This window comes from Diadema antillarum, unplaced genomic scaffold (genome assembly GCF_040938485.1).
Source record: "Diadema antillarum isolate AM-2024a unplaced genomic scaffold, OU_Dant_1.0 scf00000048, whole genome shotgun sequence".
In the NCBI taxonomy this organism is placed as follows: Eukaryota; Metazoa; Echinodermata; class Echinoidea; order Diadematoida; family Diadematidae; genus Diadema; species Diadema antillarum.
In genome coordinates, this window is record NW_027270937.1 from 534483 (window position 1) to 560498 (window position 26016).

Sequence of the window (26016 nt, forward strand, 5' to 3'; positions counted from 1 at the left end):
ACAAACATAAGATATTACATTTCCGACATAGAAAAAAAATGCATCCAACATGCACAATGTCATGCCTTCAACAGTGTGCTGCTGAGACAATACAATACAGTGTTTCTCTTGGCCAATATGAGTGTGTAGTGACGTACGTTCCTATCACATCTCACGGGAAGATCACGGTGACCACTTTCCACAACCGCATTGTAATGATGTTCCTCATATATACATTTCATTCTGTAATAGTCCACCCACAGGACAGTGGCAAGAGACTAAAATGTGATCAAATGATTTTCAAACTGCACGGTAATAAGAAAAAGATGAACTGACATGCAGATTGTCTCAAATATCTTCTTCTTTCCCCGCTAGAACCACAAGAGATAATAGCTTTCCATAAAAAAGCAACAATGACAGTTTTTTTATTTTGCACACACATGAAATATGAAGAGATGGCAAAGTTGTATGTGCCACAAAAAAACAACAACATATCAGCCAGTATTTCATCACGTAAATGCAATCATTACTATTTCGAACTTACAGAGAGTGGCAACAGACCACATCAACAGACCAAGAGATAATGGATAATGCGTCACAAAATCAATCAAATCATTTTCCTCACATGTAATGTTGGATAGAGGGCAACCCTATTAAACGTCTATTACCCCTACCTACAATAACAACAACGGAAACAAATAACAGGCCAGGTATTCTCCTGACTTGCAAAAAACTATACTGTGTGATACACACATGCGCATGCTGGTTTCTTTTGTTGTTATAAGGTTCTGTAGTTTAAAGGGGACCATCAATTCAAATTGGCAACAATGCAATTCAATGGGCAAATAAGCAAGTTATGATGTTTTCTCCATGCAGACATAAAGAATGTGGCATAACACACCAAAGATTTAATCATTATTTTTTTTGTGTGGTTCTTCTTTAGGGAGGTTAAGCATATACGAGTGATTCAAATCATACATACGGTTGTACATGGCAACACTATTGACTGTGTAGCTTTAAAGGTTGACCCACATACATGTACATTACATTGCCCATTATGGCTGATCATTACGCAACTGCAAGGGTAACAGCCATTTGCCGATTTGGCTCTGTTTGTGACCATAATCCCACCCTGGCAATGTACTTATCATTTCTTGGTTGCGGAGATACACATGGCCCGTCCAGAAGCAGAAGGGATCAACTCCATTATACATTTGTGCAGTATTAACTCCCTTCTGCTCTCCAATTGACAACACCTAGGCATCATCTATGAGGAAACAGAACCCCCTTAAAATGACAACATTGCACATAAATTGTACTATTCAACAGAAAGACAGCAAGAGGAAAGAAGGTTGAATCAACATCTGCAGTTTCTTATTCTTTTATTCATTTCACATATTAATTCACTGAGGTCTTGCTCAAAATCTGTCACACAAAATCAGCTAATTTTTGCAAGAATAACAAAAATCATTCTACAGATGTCTTGGGAGTATGAATCTCAAACTGTTCCTCTCTTCCTCACCACACTAATGTCCATCACATTTCACAATGCATACGCACAAGCACACACCCATCCACTCTTCTCCAATGCTCATCTTTTCCCTGTGGAGATAAACTATGACCCATAACCCTTGGCATCCCTGGCATCGTGCCAAAAATATGATACAATGAATGTCATCATCTCTACCCTCAAAAGTGCATAGACCAAATTGAAGGACGAAGCAATTTATTTAAGTGTGCCATGTGCTCATTTGCACATATCTACTATAGAAGCGTGCTAACAAAGTTGATTCTGCCATAAGATGCTTTGCAGATGATGCATAATTTTACTCTTTTCACGGATGACTAATAGTGATGTCTAAATTTCTATCAGGGCCTGAAGACAAAAAGCAATAGAGAAAGGGGTGGGGGGAGGGGGGAGAAGCTTGAGATATAGAGTGGCTTTAACTAGCATAAAGTAATCATATCTAGCATAACAATTGTGAGAACAAAAATGGTAAATAATCAAAGCCAATACAGTGATCTTCAAATAAAAAACAAAAAACAAAAACAAAAACATTGTCATGGGATCTATGTCTACACTTCTACCTCTCTCTCTCTCTCTCTCTCTCGTTGTCTACTTCTACAGCAATATTCCACAGCTGAAGTGTTAAGTCTATGCAGTGAGTGATTCCTCAGAAATTCAAATTCAACTCACCAGTAGATATGCATATCTAATAAAGTAGTAGTCAAACCCGTCTATAGCGGCCACCCAAGGGAGACAAAAAAGTGGTCGTTATAGACAGGTAGTTGTTATACATGTAGATAGGTTCTTTAACATGGTTTTCTCTTGGAGGGAATTGTTGTTAGTGGTTGTATACGGCAAGTGGCCACTATAGACAGGTGGTTGCTATTACATAAAGACAGGTTTGACTGTACTGTGTAAATACCTTCTTGAATGCATGAAATACGTGTGTACTTCCAATGCATCAAACTGGGTGAGGGGTGGGGGGGGGGGGGGTAAGGGGTAATTGATAGCAGTTAATTGTCTCATGGACATGCTGTGTTGAACTGTATCCACTTCCCTCCCACCAAAGAGGAGATTCAGCCATGGTAATCATTGCATATCTATTAAGGGGTTGCTGTCATTAAGTCAGCAAAGAGCATTTGGTCACACCTCTTTCCACAATCTCTACAATAACCATGGTCATACCAAATCTCCCAGTATAAAAATAACCTTGTATGTTGCCATTTCTCTTTTGTAGATCTCGTGCCTGCAGTGGTGGTCACTTTTACTGTAGCCTCTCGTTTTTGAGTTGCTGCACTGAGGTTTAATCATATGTACAATACACGAAGACGGGTTACATCCAACATCATAAAACCATTCACAAAGTTTTGTAATGGTGTCATCAACTATTGTTTTGCAGCAATAAGAATGGGAAAAAAAATGTTTTAGCTATAAACACAGCTCCATGGAGAGACAACCATTTTCAGAACAGACCTTGTTTTTATAAACACTAATTCGCCAAAGACAGAAATGCTAGTGTATTTGGAGAATTTGCAATTTTGGTTGATGCTGTCCAGTATGTGACACTTCCCCCATTTACTTGGCACTATGCATTAATAAAACAATAATTAAAATACAAATGGAACAAATGAAATAAGATCAACCTACACACTGGCTGTGATGTTTGCATGACATATCCTGAATGAGAAAGATATTTTTGTGGTTTACAATTTCTATGTTTGTGAAGTGCTATAAAGGAGATGTGTTGTGCATGTTTGCACAAGAGAGAAACTTTAACTTATTACTCATACTACCAACTATTGGATCACCCTAAGCCACTATCTACTATGTCCCATTCAACCTTCACAGAGAAATCAAAATTCTAAATATTTCTATCAAACATCAATCACCAAAAAAGAAAAGTATATCATGGTCAACAGAATGTAATATCGTTAAAAAAAGCAGGTCAATGAAGCTAAATATTGCTCTCTTTTTTCTGGAGGGGGGGGGGGGGGGGTGACTTCTCTTCACAATATCATTGCCTATTTCTTTTGTGTTTTTTGTGGTTTGTGACCAATAAATTGTAAAACATGCGGGCCATTTTCAGTAAATCTTAAATGGAAGTTCTCAGCAATATTCTACTATAAATCAAATGCTTATCTCAAATTTCGAACGGGTTGGGCAGGTTTCCTTTCGCCACAAGTCGACTGAGAAAACACTCTCCCATGACTGAGATATTTGGTTTGAGTTGCCATCCCATGGAGTCTTTTCCCCAGTGGAATCTTGTACGATGAAGAGACAGTTGCACTACAGGAATAATTATTTCATTCCACACGGACAGTGTTAATGTGCTTGCGAGGGAAAAAAAAAAATAATTCTCATTACTCAATTCAATTTCTGAGACTACAGGAATGAATATTTCATTCCACACAGACAGTGTTAATGTGCATGCGATAACAAAAATTCATTCTCACTCTCAATTATATGTCCGTGCGGAATAAAAAAAAAAATGTCAAAAGTTATTTGTCTTACAAAGTAAATCTGAGATAAGTCAAAATGACTTAGATTACCAGACATCATCATGCTGAAGCTATTTAGTGAATACAGCCCCAGGACAAGGACTTGCTACTTTGCACTGCAGAGGAATCTTCACCGTCGACAAGTCGACTTCTACGCTAACAATAAAAAAATTAACCATGACAGATGTCGTTCATACAGGCCATGTTGACGACATTACATTGGTTTGGTCGCGGGAATGAAGTGTCAGTTCATAGACTGATTACAAACCTTCCCCTAACACTTAATCTTTTTCTTTAAAAAAAGTAAACATTGCTAATTCTCATTAACCATTGACACCTTGGCTGTGTCACTGATGCAATGGACATACTACTCTGCGTATGACATTTAGTATAATAATTCCAAAATCTGGTGATGGACAAAAATTTTCCCTGCTGAAATTCCAAAATATGACTCATCGACAGCATGAGTAGTGGTTATCTACTACCCAGCATCAGTCCAATAGGCAGCGAAAGTGTACACACGCAAACATTGCACGTAGGGACATCATGGACGAGGAGGTTCTGTTCCCATCTTATGGGCTGCGTGCATCCATGTGCAGTCATCTGTGAATGGCTGATGTAGGGGTGTAGTGCCGAAGACTGTGGTATCCTTGCGATATTGAGGAGATTGTCCAAGCAGGCCCTGCATAGCTGAGTGACTGTTCGCCTGCAAACGCAGCCGATTCTTTGCAGTGCACGTGAACGGTGACATTCATTGACAAACAATATAAAAAGGAAACCATCTATGTCAAAGAGCAAAACAGACAAACAAACGGACAGACAAGAACTACTTTAAAGGCCAGACAGGAATCTCACAGACAGGTGCCAGGTGGGGAGACGATGGCAGTGCTGGACCACTAGCCGAGGTTGGATTCATACCCCTTTGCCTCTTCCCAGGGAGTGGACTACTGGAGGCATGGCGGGGGATGGGGTCGAGGAAGGTGCCGATCTACAGGAAGGGGTTGCTGGCATTGCTCTTTGGTGGGACTTGAGCTTGGCCAAAGCCACCTCCCTGGAAAATTGAGGATGAAAAACATACATGTATGAGAAGCATTAAATCAACTTTGTGCTTCCTATCTTGACAGCACAGTATGAAATAGGATTTCGACTTCCGGTGCTATTGGAATGCAAAGAAAAAGAGTCTTAATTCATTGTGGACATGTTGGTGATTAGCAGTATATGTCTTTTCAAAGGAGTAATACAAACAATTTATCATAGTTACAGCTCCTTATGTGCCAACTCCATTAAAGCTGTTTTGCTATATTCTATCAACAGTCAATCATGGATATCATAGGACAGTCATAAATCATTGTCACATAGCCATTATCAATTGTTCTACAGTGAAAATGCCCATGGTCACCTCAAGGTGATAAAACTATTGTGGGGCAGAATAAGAATGTCATGAAAGTCACTCACCATGAAGGGATTCGGTGTCATGCCAGTTGGCTGTGCTGCTGCACCCGGCGCTGCTCCCCACGCTCCAAACTGCTGTCCCTGCGGCGCAGGCTGCTGTGGTGCCCCCATTTGCCCAAATGCTGCCATGTTCATTCCCGCTCCGCCCGCCGGCACGGGCTGCCCCTGTCCCATTTTGCCAAACTGAAGTCCTGCCATCGCGGCCATCCCCGCACCCCCGAACCCCAGGTTGCCACCGGCACCACTTACTGGCTGCATCCCGAACCCACCTGCCCCACCCATCTGTGCCGGTGGAAATCCCCCGGGCCCAACGCGTCCATTCATTTGCATATTTGCACCAGCCCCCAATCCTGCCTGCTGCTGGGGTACCTGCCCAAAAGCTCCTCCGGGAACACCCATCATCATATTGCCTTGTGCAGGCATGCCGCCCGATGGCTGCATGCCCTGCACGCCAAATAGTCCATTGGGCTGGGCAGTCCCGCCCATACTGGTCACCGGGGCTCCGCCCCCAAGGAATGGATTGGTTGCCATAGTACTTGTTGGCTGGGTAGCACCACTAGAGGACATTGACATGAAGGGATTACCCTGCGCTGATGATGCCACTGCATGGGGGAAATTTGTAAGAGCCAAGTTGTCAGTTGGAGACAATTACAGTACAAATTGCCATGATGCATTCATTCTCATGTTTATCAAATTTACTATCAAACTTTGGCATGCTGCACTAAAACTGCCATTTTAACCAAATTTTGAGAATACTTAATAGTTTGTCAGTGCAACTTATTTGTAGCCCTGGAAATTCACTTAAAATTCACTAAAAATAGCAACAAAGTCACTTAAACTTCACATTAAATAATCTCCAGTGCACATCTATGCTAAATTTTCTTACCTCTAACATCAGAAGTGTAACATCTCCCTTGACTATTTAATTTTTTTTTTCTACCAGCTAATCAGGATGTTACCATGACAAAATTTCTTCATATGCATTGAAACCCTTATCTTGTGATTAGATAAGAGCTCTTCTTCGATGTCTCAGACCACTGCAGTATACTTGTACCATTTTCATTCATTCTTATTTTATTCTTTTTGAATTAAAGCTTATTTCATCTCTCACAATATACCCCAAAGTGTTGCTCAGTGATGCCTTCTTCCCACTCTTTCCCATCATGTCCTGAGAAGTGGGTATTAACTCGCTTCCTATAAATGTGCTACATCGATGTCCAATGCAAACCCACCTCCCGCACCAAAGGGCACAGATCCAAAAGCCGCCGCCGATGACGTCGTCGTCGTTGCACCAAGAGACGACGCTGACAGACTGCCGCTGACTGGCATGGGTTGTGCTGTCGACTTGGCCATCCCCGTGCCCCAGTCTATGGACGAGCTCTTGGACCCACCTCCGCTGGCACTCCCACCCCAATCTATGGAGCCTCCTCCGCCCCAGTTGATGCCGGCAGAACTACTGGCTGTGTCAGTATCCCCCAGGCTGGCAAATGCGGCATACTTGTCTGCGCCCCCTGTCCCCTGTGACGCCCCGCTGGTTGGAGTGGAATTGCTGAGGGAGAGCCCCTGCAAGCCTTGGGCTGTCTGGTTGACACTGGCTGAGGAGGCGGGGATGGGAGCTGGGGCGGGCGTGAACGCCGACTCAAATGCACCAAAGTTGTTTGTGGCTGGCTGTGCGGCCTGGCTTGGCGCCGCCTGGGGTGCCGGCATAAAAGCTGTTGGAATAGAAGAGAATACTGCCGTTTCAATATTGTATTAGACATTGTCATATAAACATCACAAACTACACGTACAGTTTTGTACCTGCAGCTTAAATATCACACTGACAATTAAAATGCAGATGCACTTGCGAATACATCTGTATGCAGAATTGCTTGAAAACATTATGCATTAGTGATTCCATTCACTTCCTTTTTCTTTTCTTTGTTTCTGATCAAACCTTCCTAACACACATCTGGCACAAATCTTCTTCTTTGAAAAGTAGAAATAAAACATGTACATTGTGGTGCCGCTGCGTCTGGTTGTGACTAACGTCTTGTCAAATGTGTTGTGCAATATTGAAGTTAGCCAGTCAGAACCATCATTCCATCATTACCAATGAGAAATTGTCATGCAATAGGAATTAGTTGAGTACAAAAGGTATTTTGATTTCACCGTTCATCTCAATTGAAGCAATATGCGCATACGTAAACAGGCAAATTAATAAACTAAAAACAATATGCAAATATCAAACAATGCAAAGGTGTTATCACATATTCTTATATGCATGTCTCCCCACATACTCATGTATGTGGGATATTATACAATAGAGCCTACATATAGGGATACATATATATGTATTTATAGAAGTGTCAAACATTTGTCTCGTTACAGACATAGTCACACACAGGGTAGTATTAGCGATAAAAGTTGAATACACATAAACATATAGAAAAAAGAAAAGAAAATATTGCATTGTATACCACACACTGACAACATGAGTGAATTAGACTATAAAGGATGACCTGTGACATTTAATAGTACATATGAGAGCTTTCTGTACCAAAGAACTACACATATTCACAGGAGAGAGACAAGAAATAACACACTGCAATTTGGTTGCACTGATGTACAAAAAAAATTGTAGGTGCCAACATTTCCCCATCAAAACCAGGGAGGTTTCCAGAGAGCAATCTGGAAGAAAGTTACAAATGTGTTACATGGACTTCTATAGGCAATATCACACTGTTAAATGCACTGGGAAAAGCATGTGCTACTGTATCAGAACTATTACACAAGGAGTGCAAACTACTAGTATATTTTCATATGGCTGTGCAAACACCACATACCGCACAACAAAATACACGTACATTTAGGGTAGAACAAAATGAGAACACAACAAATGATAGTCTTAATACTGAGTGTAATGAGAAAATGTACACACATAACACAGCAAATTTTATGAGTGGATAAATATAAGAATACACTATTGGAAGTCATCATAACATGCAAGCTATTCAACATCTCTAATGTTCATCCATGATTTGTAGAAGTAATGTACATGTATGTCAAGATGGCTCACCTTGGTCAGAACATATTTCTAGGTGATGTGTGGATGTGTGGTAAAGTTTGGAGTCGAATCTTGGAGTCTATTATTAGTACAAATGAGTAATTCTACTACACTAAGTTCACATAATTCTGACTGGTATGCATGAAAAGACAGCACACTAGGAGAGGTCAGGATTACAGCTCAGAATTATGTTTGTTTAGCCAGAAATCTGTAATTTACTCTACATGTACATGTGGCATTACTGAGGAAAATGCTCACATTTATCGACTAGTGAAGTGGGTGTCTGTGACATTTTTTTTCCCCTCCTTCCGTTTGCCTGCTAAGGGCTTGGAATATGAATATGTTATTACAAGACTACACTGAAAATTAACCAGCCCTGACATAAGGCCTCGAAGATAAAAAATAACAAACAATCAAACAAATTTTAAAAAAATGCCCTCCACCTGCAGAAGTTTGATTCTAACTAACATCACATCTGGTAGGTATATCATACTTCTATCACTAAACCCATGGTCACATCACTCAGAGTCTACAGAGACCATACATGCCTGATTAAAAGATCATTGTCTTGCTCACATACTATTGAACCCCTGTGGCCCTTATCTTCCAATACAGGAAACACACTTGAATACACGGAGGAAATGTGGTCTAGGTTGTAACTGCATCGAGCAAATGGTATTCTACCGTAAACTTTTAAACACATTTATTCTATTTTTCTTATCTTTCGTCTACTTTCCCATTTCAAGACAAAGCTGATCCACATACAAGTGAGAGCTTGCACTGAAAACATTTGTTAAAAAAAAAAAAACAAAAAAAAAATTCAGAGCTTATTGGGTGAGACTTCCTTCAAATAACTGCAAGCCGACATATTTGGGAAATATTGGAGAAAAAGGAGGGGCCCACCTTTTATTAGGATCACTTTGACGTTACTTTTTTCTTGGATATCTCAGCCATTTCAAAACTGATTTTCATCAAATAAACTTTGTATTCCTCTAAAAATGGTATGCTCTGTTACATTTCATATTGAAGTGGTTTCTTAATATCTCGGGAAAAAGTTAAAAGCTCATCCTCATTTCCACCAATACTACATTGTATACCATCCCTTTAAACACATTTGGTTTATAAAGATTCTGATCTATTATAAAAGAACTTACATGTATTACTCTCGCTCTTCTCCACTCAAGGTACATTAAAGTGAGTGCAGTTCAGTCTGCACTCACTTTAGTTTAAATAGCTCTTGAAATTTCTGATCTATTATCCAAGATCTTATCACTTTCACTCCTTTCCACTAAAGGTAAGTTCAGTCTGGACTCACTTAGCTCTTGAAACTTTTGATCTATCATCAAAGATCAGACCATATCACTATTACCCTTCTCCACTCAATTGGCTCTTCAAGGTTCTCAGCCTCTAAGAAGAATCTCTTCAATTCTTACAGCTGTAGGTACACTATGTACAATGTATGTACCTATATTCACTCATTCATATTGTATATTCACATATACACAGCATATAGTTACCTAATTCACTTACCAGTACAGATGGATGAAAAATTGAGTGATCATGTAGTTGACTAGTGCATTCACATAATTGTGCATACGCTTTTTTCTAGGACCCTGCAAGCACTTAAAAATTTAAACTTGACCTCTTGCTATTGTATGGATGAGCATGAGTATAATTGGCTTAATTCTGAGCATACAGTATGGGGACTTACAACCATAAATGTCCTATTAGATTTTACTCTGGCAAGTTTACTAATCAATATCACTTTAAATCAAGGTAATACACTCAACATCTACAATTACATCTAAAAGTATTTTTGTCATTATATTCAGGGCTATGTAGTTCAATGGTATCAAAACTGACTGTTATTCATTCTCTGCCATGAGCAAGCGTGCGATGTAGAGTACACAAGAGCTCATTCATAAAGTTCATTCGTAGCTGACCATTCCAAGCAACTGAAACTAAAAAGACATCATTTGATAGAACAAACCACCATACATGCTCCAAAAATACACCAACTCAGGACATTTTGGTAACCAGACCTTACCAGTAGGATTATCTTGTACAGACAACAACTGTTTTTGAGGACAAAAATTCTGTTGTTCGTGTGTTGTATGTAACTAGTAGTACTACTAGGTATTTACAGCTCCTCCTATTCTAGGGGTCTCCCTGTCCACAAACATTGTGGCTAATAAACTGATTAATATGGTTATCATACACACGGCAAACATCAAGAATAAAAATAAAAGGTGAAAGGTTTCAACACGGCTCATGTGTCTAGTCACCGTGGAGTGAAGGATAGCTGTAAGACATGTATGCCAGAATCTTGCAGGAAAAGCTAAAACAAAAGTGATGAGCACAGGAAACAGCTGTTGGGGACAAGGGTTACCATGCTCTATTCAAGCAAGAACACAATAGAAGTGTTGGTGAGTATTTGTCACATGAACTGAAAAGTTTTGAAGAGATTAGTGAGACTCCAGGCTATGATGTATTATATCAGAGATACCAGGGACGGACACATCCACAGGAAGAGATGATGCACACTACTACTCACGATCCTCAGCCTGTATGCTGGGGGAGGAGGAAAAGAAGATGTCAGCAAAGTTCCCTGAGCTGGTGGAGGCAGTGCTGCGGGGCCGGGCCGCTACTGGGTCGGGGAGGGCAGCATGCACGCCTGAAGGTAGAGCAGCCATCGAGTCAATTGTTATGTGTGTGTGTGTGTGTGTTCTCACAAACGCTTTCAGTCAGAGATGCATGTATGGTAGTGTTTTACTCCACGCAACCGGGGATACATTTCATACCATATGCCCATCTGTTCAGAGTATTTTAAAAACAAATGAAAAAGCGCCCTCTTAACCCTAACTAGGCCGGGCTATTTAGGTAGATGATAGAGCCGGGGGGGCCTCCCAGGCCTCCCCTCCGGATCTCGGCTGTCGACCGCCCGATCACAACGAAAATTGGCACACGCATTGCCTATTATGTTAATTTTTTCAAAAATTATCATTTACACTAAATTATGCTAATTTATGCATAATGATGCATGAAATCAGACAATTTGGTATTAATCACTAAATAAAGCTCAAAACAGGCACATTTTTGGCATAAATATTCATTTTAGTGTCCTTAGCAAATGTAAGAGAAAACAATTGCACAATCAGAAAAAAATTTCCTATAAAGTATTTCTTTGTTTTTTGAATTTCTTATGTATTTCTTTGTTTTTTGAATTTCTTATGTATTTCTTTGTTTTTTCGATGAAATTTGTCCGTGACATTGTTCCGAACAAGAAAATGCGTTAATAATTGATTTTAATCAATAAACCCCCCAAATAATCATGCTTTTATGAAATTTGCCTGTAAACACAGTTCGCATTGAAATTGCACACAAATTCACGTTTTTGAGCAATTTTTGGTCTGACATGCACGTGCATATTTATGTGCAACTTTGGAACCGAGCACCCTGGCATCGCAAATTTGGTGTCAAAAGATGCGGTAGACTCGAAAGAAAAAAGTCATGAAATGCCGCGGCGATAGCTTCTTGCGATAGCGATACATCGCGCGAAACGTCAGGGGGGGGGGGGCCTCCGATAGTTAGGGTTAAGGACCTACGTGTACATGTAGGGGGGTACTCTAGGGGTATAGGATTCACACCTGTAAATAAAATGGAATGTCCCAGACCCCTTCACAAATTCGTACCAAAGATACCAAAATAAATGAAGAAAAAAAATTAATTAAAAATCAATAATGCAGTTTGGCAAAAAAATTAATAGCTGCAGATACATCGTATTGAGTATGAATTCCTCCACAAACTGCATTTTGGTTGGAAGATGAAAGCTTTTCTCATGGAATTTGAATGGACTATGTTTCATTGGGTGCATGTACAGAAAATAGGTGATATTTTGAGTAAAAAGAACTCGTAGTCTGGCTTTGCGGACCCTTGGACAGAGTTTGAGCTGAAGAACCCGCCTTGGGAATTTGATGGAAGAAAGGATATATCTCACTTGTCCAGGTTAGTGAAGATGAAACACCTCTTTTCTCCCAGCTATTTTAGAGAATTTTTTTAATTTTGTGTGCCCTATATAGTACATCCGACCTGTTCTGCATGTTAAGGACCTGTATTAGGGCGAAAAGTTTTTACACTATTCATATGGGGAAATTTGAAAATTTCTACACATATTCTCTATTGTTGTATATGCACCTATACACTACAAGTACTTGAAGCCCCATCTTTTAACTGAATTTAAGTATGATTTTGGATTGTGTTTCAATTTCAATTAGTCAATCCATCGGAGAAAGGAAAAGTTATTTTTCTAGAGACAAATAATGGAATATATGCCCGATTACCTTTTAAATAGCAAACTATCATATCCCTGGTTGTAGCACTGTACGAGAATGTGTGTGTGTGTGTGTGTTTGAGTGTTTATATGTGCTTGGCTGGGCATGGGCGTGTGTAAATGTATCGAAAGTGTGTGTTTACAAGTGTTTGTGTTTCAAAACTATGCTCATGGTGCAGTGCAGCAGGTGTGTCGGTTTGCAACATCTGGCAGGTTTGTGCAGTGAGCCAAGCTCCCGCAGGGTTGGCTGGCAATGAACATGCATGCATGTTGCCATAGCAACTGTCAAACACTAAATTTACTAGTATACCACATCCAGGCAATCAAGAAAGGACTGACGAGGTTACCATGGTCTCAGTGTCAGTACGGCACTTGACATGGTATCCTACATACACGTAGTCCTCATAATGGTGGTCTTGATTGAGTGATCACGATCAATGTTTTAATAGTAGAAATCACTTTTCGCACATGTGAAGAACTTCAAAATATGACTTCATCTTCCTCGTAAACATCGTACACATATACGTACTGGAAATGACGTACATAGAATGTGACACATGTGATGAATGGTTGGGGCTAGAACTGCACTGTCTGATCACAGAAATTGAGCCAATGATGCGGACTGCCAATGATATACAGTACAATGTGCCTATTCAAGGTTGAAGAGCTCAATATCAACAGCTTTACAGCAAAACTGAAACTTTCCCACTCAGAATGCTCTAATGCTCTAATGCTCTATTTCTTTCAGCTGCTTTAATTAAAATGTTTGAATTTCTTTTTGCATAGTCAAGTAGCTTGTAATGCATATGAGCAAAATAGAAACCTGACCATTAAGAAGAACGTACTCATGTAGATTTGTAAATATTTTGACTAAGGCTCCGATTTCAATGCCTTCTTCTGTGACAAGTGATATTTTGTTCAATTGCTTTGTAGCCATTTAACAAACAATATCTTTACTCATTTTCCTTCCACTCTCCAGAAATCTTTGTACACGCATGACTGCAAACTTTTGTTTTATTCTTGGGGGGGGGGGGGGGGGGGGGTGGCTGCTCACTGAAAAATTACATTAGTAGCTCACTGTGCCCCTCCTTATTAAAGTAGTCACACCCAAGCAAAAGGAGGATGGTACTGCAAGATGATGGCAAAATCTTCTGCCCAGTGCACAGTCGATCACAGCGACTCCTGTTTTTATGTCCAATTGCGAAGCTTGTTAGGTTCTGTGACATTCACTCACCATTCCCCTCATTATATAAAAGTATCATATCTAAATATTGGGTGGGGTGACAGTAATGCAGACATTTATGACATCCTTAAACAATTAATTTCACAGAGGCAGGCAGGAGAAGACATGCACAATTCATACAGTCACTTATTCACTGTTGCACAGGCTAAGGACTTGTAAACTCACTTTCCTGCTTGTGTGGGGCAACTAAAACTATCTGTCTGGCAAATATTACAGTAACAGCCGCTTGCTTGATCAATCTATCATGCCCTTGCTGGAATGCTTGTTTGGCCAAGTACATATATGGGAATCATAATGTTGTTAATAATGCCCTGTGTAGACTGCTACTTGATGAGTGTTTATATAATGTGCATTCCTTCATACGACCTTGTAGCCCTTACCTCCACTGGTTTGAGGGGGTCCACCAAATGCTTGACTGAAATCTGCAAAGCCACCCTGCTGCTGTTGCTGGGCCTGGGGCTGGGGTTGGGGGAAAGCCGCCTGTTGAGCTGGCTGGCCGAACAGCATTTGCTGTCCGAATGCAGACTGCTGTTGCTGCTGCTGCTGCTGGGGGCTTTGCCAGCTGGACGTTGACTGTGCTGGTTGTCCGAAGGGACTTGGCTGGGCTGCTTGTCCAAAGGGTACCTGCCCAAAACCACTTGCTTGCGCAGCTGTTGAGATCAATAATAAGCATGCAAACAACCGAATGCTGAACAAAAGAATTCTAAAAAGATAACATAATTCAAGCCTACATGCTCAGCATTCGCACAGCAATATCACTCTTGTAAACTGAAATCTTATTTTTTTCCCCTGGCTAAAAACACCCCCCTCCTCCCCCTCCTCCCCCACCCCCCCCCCCCAAAAAAAAAAAAAAAACAAAAAAAAAAAAAAAAACACAAGTATCTAAACCACTACATGTATTTCAGCTCTCAGGAAATATTTCTGAATTTTTCATTTCCATGCCACTGTGATCAACATGATCTACCCTAGTCTGAAGAAGATTAATACCCTCTATATTTAAAGCATAAAGGTCACATACCTGGGTCAGGAAAAACATTAGGCAATGAATGAATAGAAAGTTACGTTTTAAACACAAATGACCAAATTCTAAAACAATAGCAGAAAGCCCCCCCCCCCCCCCAAAAAAAAAAAAAAAAAAAAAAAAAGGAAGAAGAAGAAGAAGAAAAAAAAAAGAAATCTGGCAATGAGGATTTGGAAGTACAAAACCTGTAAGACTGATAATGCTACTGTACATTAATTGATTGGTATCTGCAAGCATTAACAATTGTAAGTATGATGGCATCTGCTTTTTGGATGCTTGTAAAGAAATTTGATAACTTTCATGGACCTTTCTTACTATGAGCAGGGTATTGCAAGACAGTGCTAAGTTTGAGGTAGGGAAAAATTCTTTATTTACAATGTAAATTCCACTGGAGATGTTGTATATGATGAGTCACACACACTGACCTGGTTGTGCTGAACTGGCAAACGGGTCTCCCCCAAGGTCCGCTAATAGATCCACAGACTTCTGTTTGCTTGCTGTTTGTGCTAGTGTTGGAGGTCTACTGTTCTGCTGTGAGGAAGCCGGCGGCTGTCAATGATTATTGGAACCAAACATACAAAGATAAATCAACCACTCAGAATGTGTGGATATTGTCACTTCGTAAAAGAAATTTATCTTCACTGAGATTCCATGTAGATTCAGAAACAGTGGTATTCAAACCTTGTCACAGCCCATGTCTATTTAAATCAACCTACAGTTTAATTTTTCTCTTCCAAATGTCAGAAGAACACTGGCTGGGCATACCAAGTATAAACTGTTCACAAGTCAGTGATGGAAAAGCAAAGTATAGTCTTATGAAATGTAACATTAGCTCAGAATAACTAAAGACATTTGTATTAACTTGATAATATCAGGAATAACACTAACTTACCTTAGAACACGTGACAACAAGGATGGCAAAGTGTGTCAAACATCATGACTAATTTGCACCATATGATTTGTCATGCAAATTTGAGACTGCTTCTTAAGCCTACTTTCAGACAGCAGAGCTCACTATGAATTGTGCCTAAACTCACATACAAAAAATATGTGCATTTATACACTGTCAGTAGACTGGTCCCCCCAACTCTACCCCAAACAAAAGTGAACAAATAAATAAATAAAGATAAAACCATTTATACGAAAAGATGAGATTACACTATTGATGTATTAATGCAAAACAGGGTTTGGAACTTGTTTCATTAACTACAGATTCATGTACACGTACAACGTATAGCACATCGGTGCATTTGCAACAGAAGGTGTGTTGTATGAACACAATCTTCCATGCTGACTAAAAGGCCATAAAGACTATGATGACTACATGAATGTGACCATGAAATCTTGTGACTGAAGGTTTGCAAGTTCCAGAGTAAAATCACTGCATTTGACCCACATAAACTTCATACTGTAAACACCTCTTAACTTCACGAGTGATCTTACTGCACATACATGTACATATTAAAAGTAAATTGGACACAAGGATAACACCCACTCATTTGGCTACCTCTCAAAAGCAATGTCATTCAAGGTCTCTTGCTTAATATGTCAATGAATTATCAAGTAAATTATGTGCATTTATATCATGCCTTCCTTGTCTGTACACTTCCATTAAAGTCACACTGTTGTCCTATTGAAACTTGAGGGCATATCAAAGGGAAGAAATAATTTGTGCTCTCTAAGATAAAGTGATCTCCACCCCCTACCTTGAAAGGACATGCATGACAGCTTTGTCTGAAGGCTCTTGAGTAATTGCTTGCCAGGGAGTAACAAATTGCACCCATAATATTGCAAATACCTCCTTAAGCTGATGGAATACTAAAACATTCACATAAATAGCGACATAAACCGGACATATTTGTATGCTTGGCAAAGCAGGAAGCAGTGGGCCTGGAGCAAAGTACTTAGCTCTGAGGGTAACAATACTGGTACTCTGGAAAATGGTATAATGCAAATATTAGGCTACAGAGCACTGAATGCCTTTAGGGGGAATTTAGCTCAAATATACATGTGGATTCAATAAGTGCAGAAATATTAGTAGTAGACATTGTAAGGTTTGTAGAAAATCAGACATCCATTCAAACTTTTTAACCCTAACCAGGCCGGGCTTTTTGGGCTGTTCTGTGGCCGAAGGAGGATCTCAACTGTCGATCGCGCAATCGGCATGAAAATTGGCACATACATTACCTGTGCCGTAATCTACCAAACTTTAAAACAATAAATTGAAATTTTCATTACATTAATTAATTATGCTAATATATGCATAAAATCATACATCTTGCTCTAAATCGGAAAATAAAGTTCCTAGAATCCTAATTTTTTGATAACATTCTTTGTAGCATTCGTAACAATGCACTTGAAAAAAAAAATCTGGTATCAAAATCAATTTCTTATGTATTGTATTGTTTCATGTATTTCTTTTCTCTGTTTTTCGACCTTTTGTTTTATCATTTTTTCGCAAAATTTATGACAGAACCTATTTCAAGCATAATTATGCTAGAATTAATTGATTTCTGCCAATGAAAGTGAAAATAATCCTATCTTTTTGAATACGGTGAGAAAACTCCATTTGCATAGACTTTGTACACAAAATCACATATTTGAGCCATTTTTGGTCTGACAGACATGTATAAAAGGTCATGCAGCAAACAGTATGCCCAATTTTCGCGAAAATGGTGCCATAAGATGTGCTAGACTTGAAAGTAAAAAGTCAGCGAAACAATTTTGCGCGGCACAATAGCCATTTTAGGGTTAAGAAGTCTCAGAGTTTTTGGTGAAACCCATGAGCTGATAGTGTACGTGAAGAAGGAAATATGAAGAGAATTCTACAAAATACATATCTTTATGAAAATTACACATTCCGAGAGTTTGATGGATTGGTGTCCTACCTCTGGTACACGAGAAAGTACTTTTATCTGATCTGATGATATTAAAGTACAGTGGCACTATAAACGCCATACATGCACATACATACCTGTATAACTCTGAGAGGGGCTGCTGCGTTGCCTACTAATGATTTGAGTGGTTTGGGCTCTGGCGTACTGTGTGTGCTTCCCGTGCTCTTCCTCTCAGCGTTCTCCGCCTCCTTGGCCTTGGCCGCCGCTAGGACGGCCGCCTGGCTCGGTTCGACGTACCACCGCTTCTTCTCGTACTTCTGTACCAGGTAATCCCGCACCTTGCCGTCCTCCTTGGAGTCTGGCCCTGGCTGCGACTTGGAGTCGTACAGACCCAGCCATATCGTTCTGCAGACCTGCCATCCAACCATTGCAAACCAAGTTGTACAGTGTAGTTTGCTCATTGAATTTATGGTTCAGAATGATATCCCATCCTACGGTAAATTCACTATCATTATGTTCTGTCCTTGAAACAGCATAAAATATAGCCAATATTGTACATAAAATTGGCAATATCATACAACAAAAATACAAAATATCATACTATGTGGCACTTCTTATTCACATTTTTATGATTTGATATTTGAATTCCTCTATCAATATTGCTTTTATTTTATCTTTTGCTGAAAACAATCTTGCAAGCCCAATGTCTTACCTCATTTCCATTTTTCTGAAGGAATTCAATTTCTTGAGATGTGTAGCTTGCCATAGAGATAGATTTAACCCTGTGAGGTGGGTTGATCCCTCTTCTGCAAAGAATGACAAGAGACAAAAGAAAAAAACAATATTCAATTGTTCATGAATCTGTTGCATGCTAGTGGATGGTTGTTTGTTATTTGTGAGTTTATTTCTGATACCTTGGAAGAGTTATTTCTTAATGTGTTTCTTTTGTTTTATGTTGAACAACATTTCACAGGATTGTACAATGTAACTTTGATTTTAATCCATTAAATGTTTTGAAAAAAAAATGTTCTTGCTGAAGCAAATGCCTGTGTTTAAATAAAGTGAACTAGGATTTTCTACTATACTTCATGACATTTTATCACAATTTCATTTTAAAAATTGTGTCGGCACAATCTGATTTCACATTACAGGCTGCCATTAGAGATTCAGGGCTTGACATACGAATGTATTACATTGTAAGTGGTGGCCCGGTGGCTGAGGGCCACCAAAAATTGGTGTTGGGCCACCAAATTTTTCTGTTGGTTACCAGACTGGGACACTATTAAGACCGTAATTTTGCTTAGAACTATTTCGGCCACTTCACAACTATTTCAGCCACTTCATATCTTTTCAGGCCACCAGAGAAAAAAGGATAGTGTCGAGCCCCAAGATTATGGCAAAACTTCTTTGATGATTGACACTGATAATTCTGTTATGCCATTGCTGCATCTTAGAAATGTACATTGTACAAGTACATGTACAGAGTACATGTACAACTGTACAGTGTACACTACATGTATACCTGTTGAACAATCACTGCAAATTTCTGCACAGCATGTTCATGTACAGGCATGAGGCATAATTCTAAAATGGCATCATACAAGTAACTTAGACATACATGTATACATTTTGAACAGTACGCAAAGTGTACTTACAATTATACCTGTAATGAACAATATAAAAATAACAGACAACTTTCAAAAGCATGCATGATAGGGCAACAGGTGTGACGGTTTCATCTCGAGTCAGGACAGGTGCCTGTATGTTCTAGAAACTTTCCACTACAGCTCATGTATCATAAATCAATGATTTGTCAAGGGGACAGTTACAATGTACATTGTAACTTCTGTTTCAAAATGTTAATACTGATTGCTACACTGTACATATACTGTACATGTACAGTGTACAATCAACTGAGATACAAACATTTGGTTGAAATGCATGTCTGCCAATCCATTTCCTCATTCATATTTCCAATGTTGCTGTAACATATGGATACAGTATTGCAGATGGACATATACAGTTCAGCAGATACAATCCTAAAGTTGTCATACAAGATATTTTGTAACTTTAATAAGAGGTGACCCAATTGCCAAAATATCATTATTTCCATGTTCCTTCCACGTTGAACAACAAGTGCTCATATACAATTTGTACTTTGGCATGACACAAGTGCATTTCCTTGTATCTGATTCATTGTGATTGTATTCCATAAAGGTTTGTACGGTGTTGTGCTATACCGTAGTTTTAACTGGCTGACTTCTTTACACAATGTCACGTGCACTAACAATTATAGATCGCAAAAATGCAGGCATACAGTATCAGGGTGAATGGGTTTTAACATGCACATTTGTATCTATTCATAGAGACTCTCAGTAGCTCGTCAGGAGTTAATCAAACACGCACAATAAATTAAAGTGGGATGCATTCAAGTCTTCGCCCTGCATTTGAATAGAAGTGTTACAGATTTATGCAACATTGAGTCCATTGTAGATTGATGGCCAACAGTGAACAACTATATTGTGCATGGGTGGCATAACATTGTGAGCCCACACGAAAAAAAAGAAAGAAGTATTTTGCTTCACGTGGTATCATTTTCAGTCATTGAGCTTTCAAATATGGCGACACAATGTGTTGTTGAGTATGAGGTCACACGATATTGTAGCACAACTTTGACCAGTATCGTCACTGTGAATCAATCAGGCCATGTCTAGAATGTGGCAAATCTACTAAAAACAATAAATTGCATTGCATTGATGTCTTTTTCTCACTCTGAATTCACAAAAGGAGATCTCTCCTCCCCTTGTCAGGGTTCGAAATTGGCGATGGTCCGCTGGCCATTGGCCACCCAAAATCATGTCGGACTAGCTAAAAATCATAAAATTCTGAAGTAACTAGTCCGTCTGGCTAGCCAAAATATTGCTTCAGTGTCAAAATTGATTCTAAGTAGTCCGCCTGGCTAGTTAAAAAAAAAGTTAAGTGCGACCCCTGCTTGTACACTGTATTTTTTCTTCCACTTTGATCCAAGTGCAGAAAACAAAACTGGGGGGTGTTTCAAAAAGAATTTTAAGTCGAACTTAAAAGTTAAGTTTGACTTTAAAAGGATGGTATGCCGCTGGTTTCTCTTTTCAGAATCCAATTCAAATTGTTATCAAACTTTACAGAAAAAAAAAACACCCTTTATCCCAGACTTTATCTTGTTAATCAATGCCTTATTGAAAAAGTCTCCCAAATTTTCATTTGTGATTGGCGGGTGGCCTGTCAATCATTCTCTGTCTGCAATGTTGTGCATGCGGACTGAGTGTATTCAACAGATGTTACCGCATAGAAGGGTTGTCAGCATAGTGTTGCAGTAATGTCAGGGTAGTGCTAGGGTAGAATTTGGCAAAGGTTACCGTGACAACATTCAAGCAACATTTTGCGGGGACCACAAGATTACCCTTACATTATATTGTACCTGGAGGTTGTCGCAGTAACTCTAGTTTGAAAGGCTCTGTTATTAAAACGGGGCTCATCTCTAGAGCTTCATATATTATAAACTACACTGTACGAAGGCCACTGCCACCTTGAGGGCTGTCCCAACTGGCAGAGGGCAGCATCCACTGATGCTGCAATGCTGACTGAGAACGGTTGGGGTAAAAACCTCTGTTGCACAGAATCATTCCCCATAGGATGTTATTTTGTGAAGGAGCGAAATGGAACTACGTGTAGCATGTTAACCTGCGGATGGTATTTCATGCAGGTACAGTGTAGTACTCTGGGTAATTTGCATTGTGCATAATACAATGTTATTTGATTCTACAGCATGGAGCAGTGTTTATGATGTATTTCTTGAAACAAAACAAAACAAAATTTGTTGACTTCTAATGGATTCAGGGGAAAAGACAATTACTATAATATGGCAAGATTCTACAGCTGAAGGCATTACGTACATGTACAGAGTGTATGTGCCCTATGGAATGACTAAGAAAAACTGCTAAATCGTCAATAGGAAAATTTCAAAGACTTTTTATAGACTGCATCTCATACACAAGTGCATCTATTATTTGTATGTTCAGTCACATCTGGCGCAAGGCTCTTGCTCAAGTTTACATTGTACTGTGCTGTACATCTTTGGAAAAGTTCATCTTGAGGCACAAACAAGTTACCAGGGTCTCCCAGAGAAATAATAATTTTAAATACATGTGTACACTGTGATACACAAATGGCTTGAACTTTTGTGAGATCAGTTGATGATTCACTGAGAAAGTGCACTCTCCGACCTCAATCATAAAATGTCCTCTACTGAATTACAATGTACACTTTGTACATTGTACCTTCAGTGTGCAAGTCAAATGGTACCCATCAAGATTCATGCCATCCCTGTCACTTGAATTACCTGAAGTACTTCATGCATTCAACATACTGTATGCAGTCAACTGACAGATCAAGTGTTGCCATACCAAGCATGCAAAGTGTGCATACAAAATGTACTGAAGATTGCTCTAAAGATAGCAGTAAATTATGTCCACATCATTGGGCATGTCAAGTTTCTTGACTGAATAATTTTCACAAGTATTTTCAAAGTTCCAAAGGTTACTTACTCCAAAATATGATACATGTACTATAAACGAGAATGTTTTGTGTGTCCCCCCCCCCCCCCTTCTTCTTAACCCATTGAGGACGGACGAGTCCCGAGTATACTCGGGCGGGTGTCTATGGGAAATGTGTGTTTAAATAGCAAAATCTGTCCGTCGTCAACAGGTTTAATAATGAACTATCAAAACTATCACAAGGAAAAGTTTACTTGACAGGCAGCCATAGTAAGCCAATACTGACTGAGTTTTACAATGACCATTTGCAATGTGATTATGGTACGTACAACTTGTAGGCTCTACATCACTGGCATCATTGTAGAATTCTTGTTATAGAAAATGCAGTGCTGGCACACTATGATTCAGCGACACACGAGAGACTACTTGTAGCCACGTACGCCTCTGCACTTTATACATTTTGAGTAACTGGCACAATGTTTGGCATGAGCTCTGCTTGAACAACCTACTAGGTTAGGATCATTTTGTCAACCAGCATTAAAGGACAAGTCCACCTTTATAGACACGTGGATTGAGTGAAGGCAACAATATTAGTAGAACACATCAGTGCAAGTTTGTGGAAAATTGGACAATCCGTTCAGAAGTTATGAATTTTTTAAGTATCTGCGCAGTCACTGCTGGATGAGAAGACTACCACAGTGTGTGATGTCACATGCGTACAACGATATAAGGAAAATAAGAAGAGAATTTCACAAAACTTTCATTTGTGAATAAAGTGCACATTTCTTTGACTTGTTACTGATGTACATGTTAAGGGTAATATTATTCCCCAGGCCTTCTGAAAGAGAGAAGTCGAGTGTTCTTTCGTTACGCGAGAAAAGTAAAAATATGTTGAATTTTCTTTATACTTTCTTTATGTTGTTGTACTCATGTGACATCACAAGCTGTAGTAGTCTTCTCATCCAGTCGTGACTGAGCAAAAACTTCAAAAATTCATCACTTTTGAACGGATCGTCTGATTTTCCTCAAACTCTCACTGATCCATTCTACTAAAATTGCTGCATTCACAAAACCCACATGTCTATCAAGGTGAACTTGTCCTTTAACCCCTGCATCAATCCTGATCACATTTTTTTTTTTTCGTTATGCTGAAGTGCAAACTGACAATTTGACATAGACATTTGACTTCAGACATACTGTATGTACACGGAAATATACATACAAGTTGTACAAGTATTGAGCTTTGGATGTAAACTTTATTCAAACTGCTCTGTCACACTGTATTTACATATCAAATGATGATTATTTAAAGCTCAATCAGAATGTGTACAGCTGTCCATGAAATCATCACAGCACAGTCTGCAAGCTCAAATGTCAGAATATGAAGAAATAAGTTTGCAAATACACGTGTATAATATTGTATGTACAGTTGTATATTTTTCTGGCACAGTTGATACATGTACAATGTACATTGTACATGTACTGCGCACTGTAGCCCCCCCCCCCCCCCCCACCAACATTTCTCAAGTTACAGAAAATCACCTTTGAGGTTGGTCGAAGCCTACGAATGTACAGTAAGGATCTTTACAAGATCAAAGGAAAAGCACATGATTGTACCACATGGTACTGTTGTACATGGCCTGGTCGCAGTTTATAATTGTAACAATATTTGACTGCCTGTAACCTTCACTATTGAAAAAAGTATGTAAACTTTGCTCTCATGACATGCAATTACACTAGGTCATCATACTCTTTATATTTTTGTACAGTACACCCTGTACACATAGTACATTCGTTGATGTTTGTCATCGGGACATTTCATCAATACACGTCTCACATCATTGCTCTGAAATTGCCATAAAACAATGATAAAAGCAAGTGGAGACCTTATTGTGGTTGTAAGCAGCAGAAGGTTGAAAAGGTTGAGAAATTCCTGCACAAAGTCACACATCCCATATTCTACACGTGTATATCTTCTGTGCCTACCGTAAAGTTCCGTGTATAAGACGCACTATTTTTTCGTCAGAAAACATTGAAAATCGGGGGTGCGTCGTATACACGGGTACAGTCGAATCACGGAAAAAAATCTGTCATGTACACCCAATTTTATAAGGCCAACTTGGGGCCATGTATGCCCATCGACGTTTGGAAGGTAAGTAATCACTAAAACTTACGAATAAATGAGCGATCTTTCAATCGGGACACACACAAAAGCTGCAAATACGAGATAAACTTACGATCCGCCTTGTGCAGTAACGATGTATCAATCTGGCCATAGGCAACAGCTGTAACAGCACTGCTGTATGCTACCAATGTCAGTCTACCAAGCTACCAACAGCCAACCTAGTAGCTGGAATACGCGATGTACAGGTATCATTACTAAATTACCAATACCGTAAAACTTATCAATGGACTAGTATCAATATGGCCATAGACAAAAGCTGTAAAACATGGAGTAGGATCGACACTATGTCACCGTAAATATGAACGATGTGTGAAGCATGCATGCATATCCGTGTCGTTCGTTTGCTCTTCATTTCACGAGGCCAGCTAGGATAGCATAGCTACACTGTGTAGCTAGCTAGCAGACTAGCTAGCAAGCCTTTGGCAAAGGCATGCAGCAGCTGCTGCAGAGCTAGAGATCGAGGCTTTTGCAAAGGACTCGCGTGCACACAGCGATCGGATCGTAGCGCGCTTGCCCGTTGCGCGCTGTGTGTGCAAGTCCATTGCTCTCTGTGTGCGTGTGCTGAAATTATAGCGAGCTGCCTTTTGCAAAAGGCTAGCCCTGTGCATAGAAGCATGGTACAAGAGACACACGTGTTACTAGTACTGGTAATCCCTCCGGGCGAAACAACAGTGAGTGTAATTACCGTACGCACCGTACGTCTCGCCGTATGATCCCTCTGCTACACTTGTTGATGTTTTTCTTATTTTTCGTAATGAACCTTCCAGTCTGACATGCGTCAATATGTGAGACACCCTCTGCCATGTATGATAGCAAAGATCGTACTGTACACTCATGAGTACGATATGCATGACACATGTACCACGATTGAAAGGCGAAACAATAGCAAGTGAGTACCGAGACAAGTCTCGCATTTTGCGTCTTCCATATTTTGCCGATGTCCGATGAATACCGTTAAAAGAAAGCATAAAAGGAAACGAAAAATAGAGCAAATACATGCTGCATTCTAGGGAAATTTTGAGCTGAAAAAATATGTATGACACACGCAATATTTGCGTGGAATTTTTTTTTTTAAATTTTAGGTCCGAAAGTAGGGGTGCGTCTTATACACGGGTGCGTCGTATACACGGAACTTTACGGTATTTGCAAAATATCTCTTACCACGTGCTTAGCCTGAAAGTAGTAAAATGTTTATTCTGGAATGTAGACATAAAAAACAAGCAAAATAAAAAACAGACTGATTTTATAGGGTTACATCATTGACATGCTTCCAGTGAACTTTGTAGACGAAAGCAAAGTTACATTGTATTACAGATTGTTTTAGCAGTAGAAGAGGGGGGAAAAAAGCACACCTGAATAATAGAAATTAGAGATATTTTTTTTTCA

General features: G+C 39.5%; 1 protein-coding gene across 1 annotated transcript in view; it reads right to left on the reverse strand.

The window, feature by feature from the left end:
• Window positions 1–3527: 3527 nt before the first annotated feature.
• The window catches only part of LOC139715421 (uncharacterized), a 32525-nt gene continuing 10036 nt past the window's right edge, over window positions 3528–26016 (reverse strand). Inside the window, exons 2-8 of the mRNA XM_071626995.1 lie at window positions 18626–18719; window positions 18051–18326; window positions 15502–15625; window positions 14436–14705; window positions 6669–7148; window positions 5440–6038; window positions 3528–5035 (exon numbers count right to left, since the gene is read on the reverse strand). Coding sequence (XP_071483096.1) covers window positions 4973–5035; window positions 5440–6038; window positions 6669–7148; window positions 14436–14705; window positions 15502–15625; window positions 18051–18326; window positions 18626–18719 — 1906 coding nt within the window. The 3' untranslated portion in view covers window positions 3528–4972. The remainder of the gene's footprint in view (window positions 5036–5439; window positions 6039–6668; window positions 7149–14435; window positions 14706–15501; window positions 15626–18050; window positions 18327–18625; window positions 18720–26016) is intronic.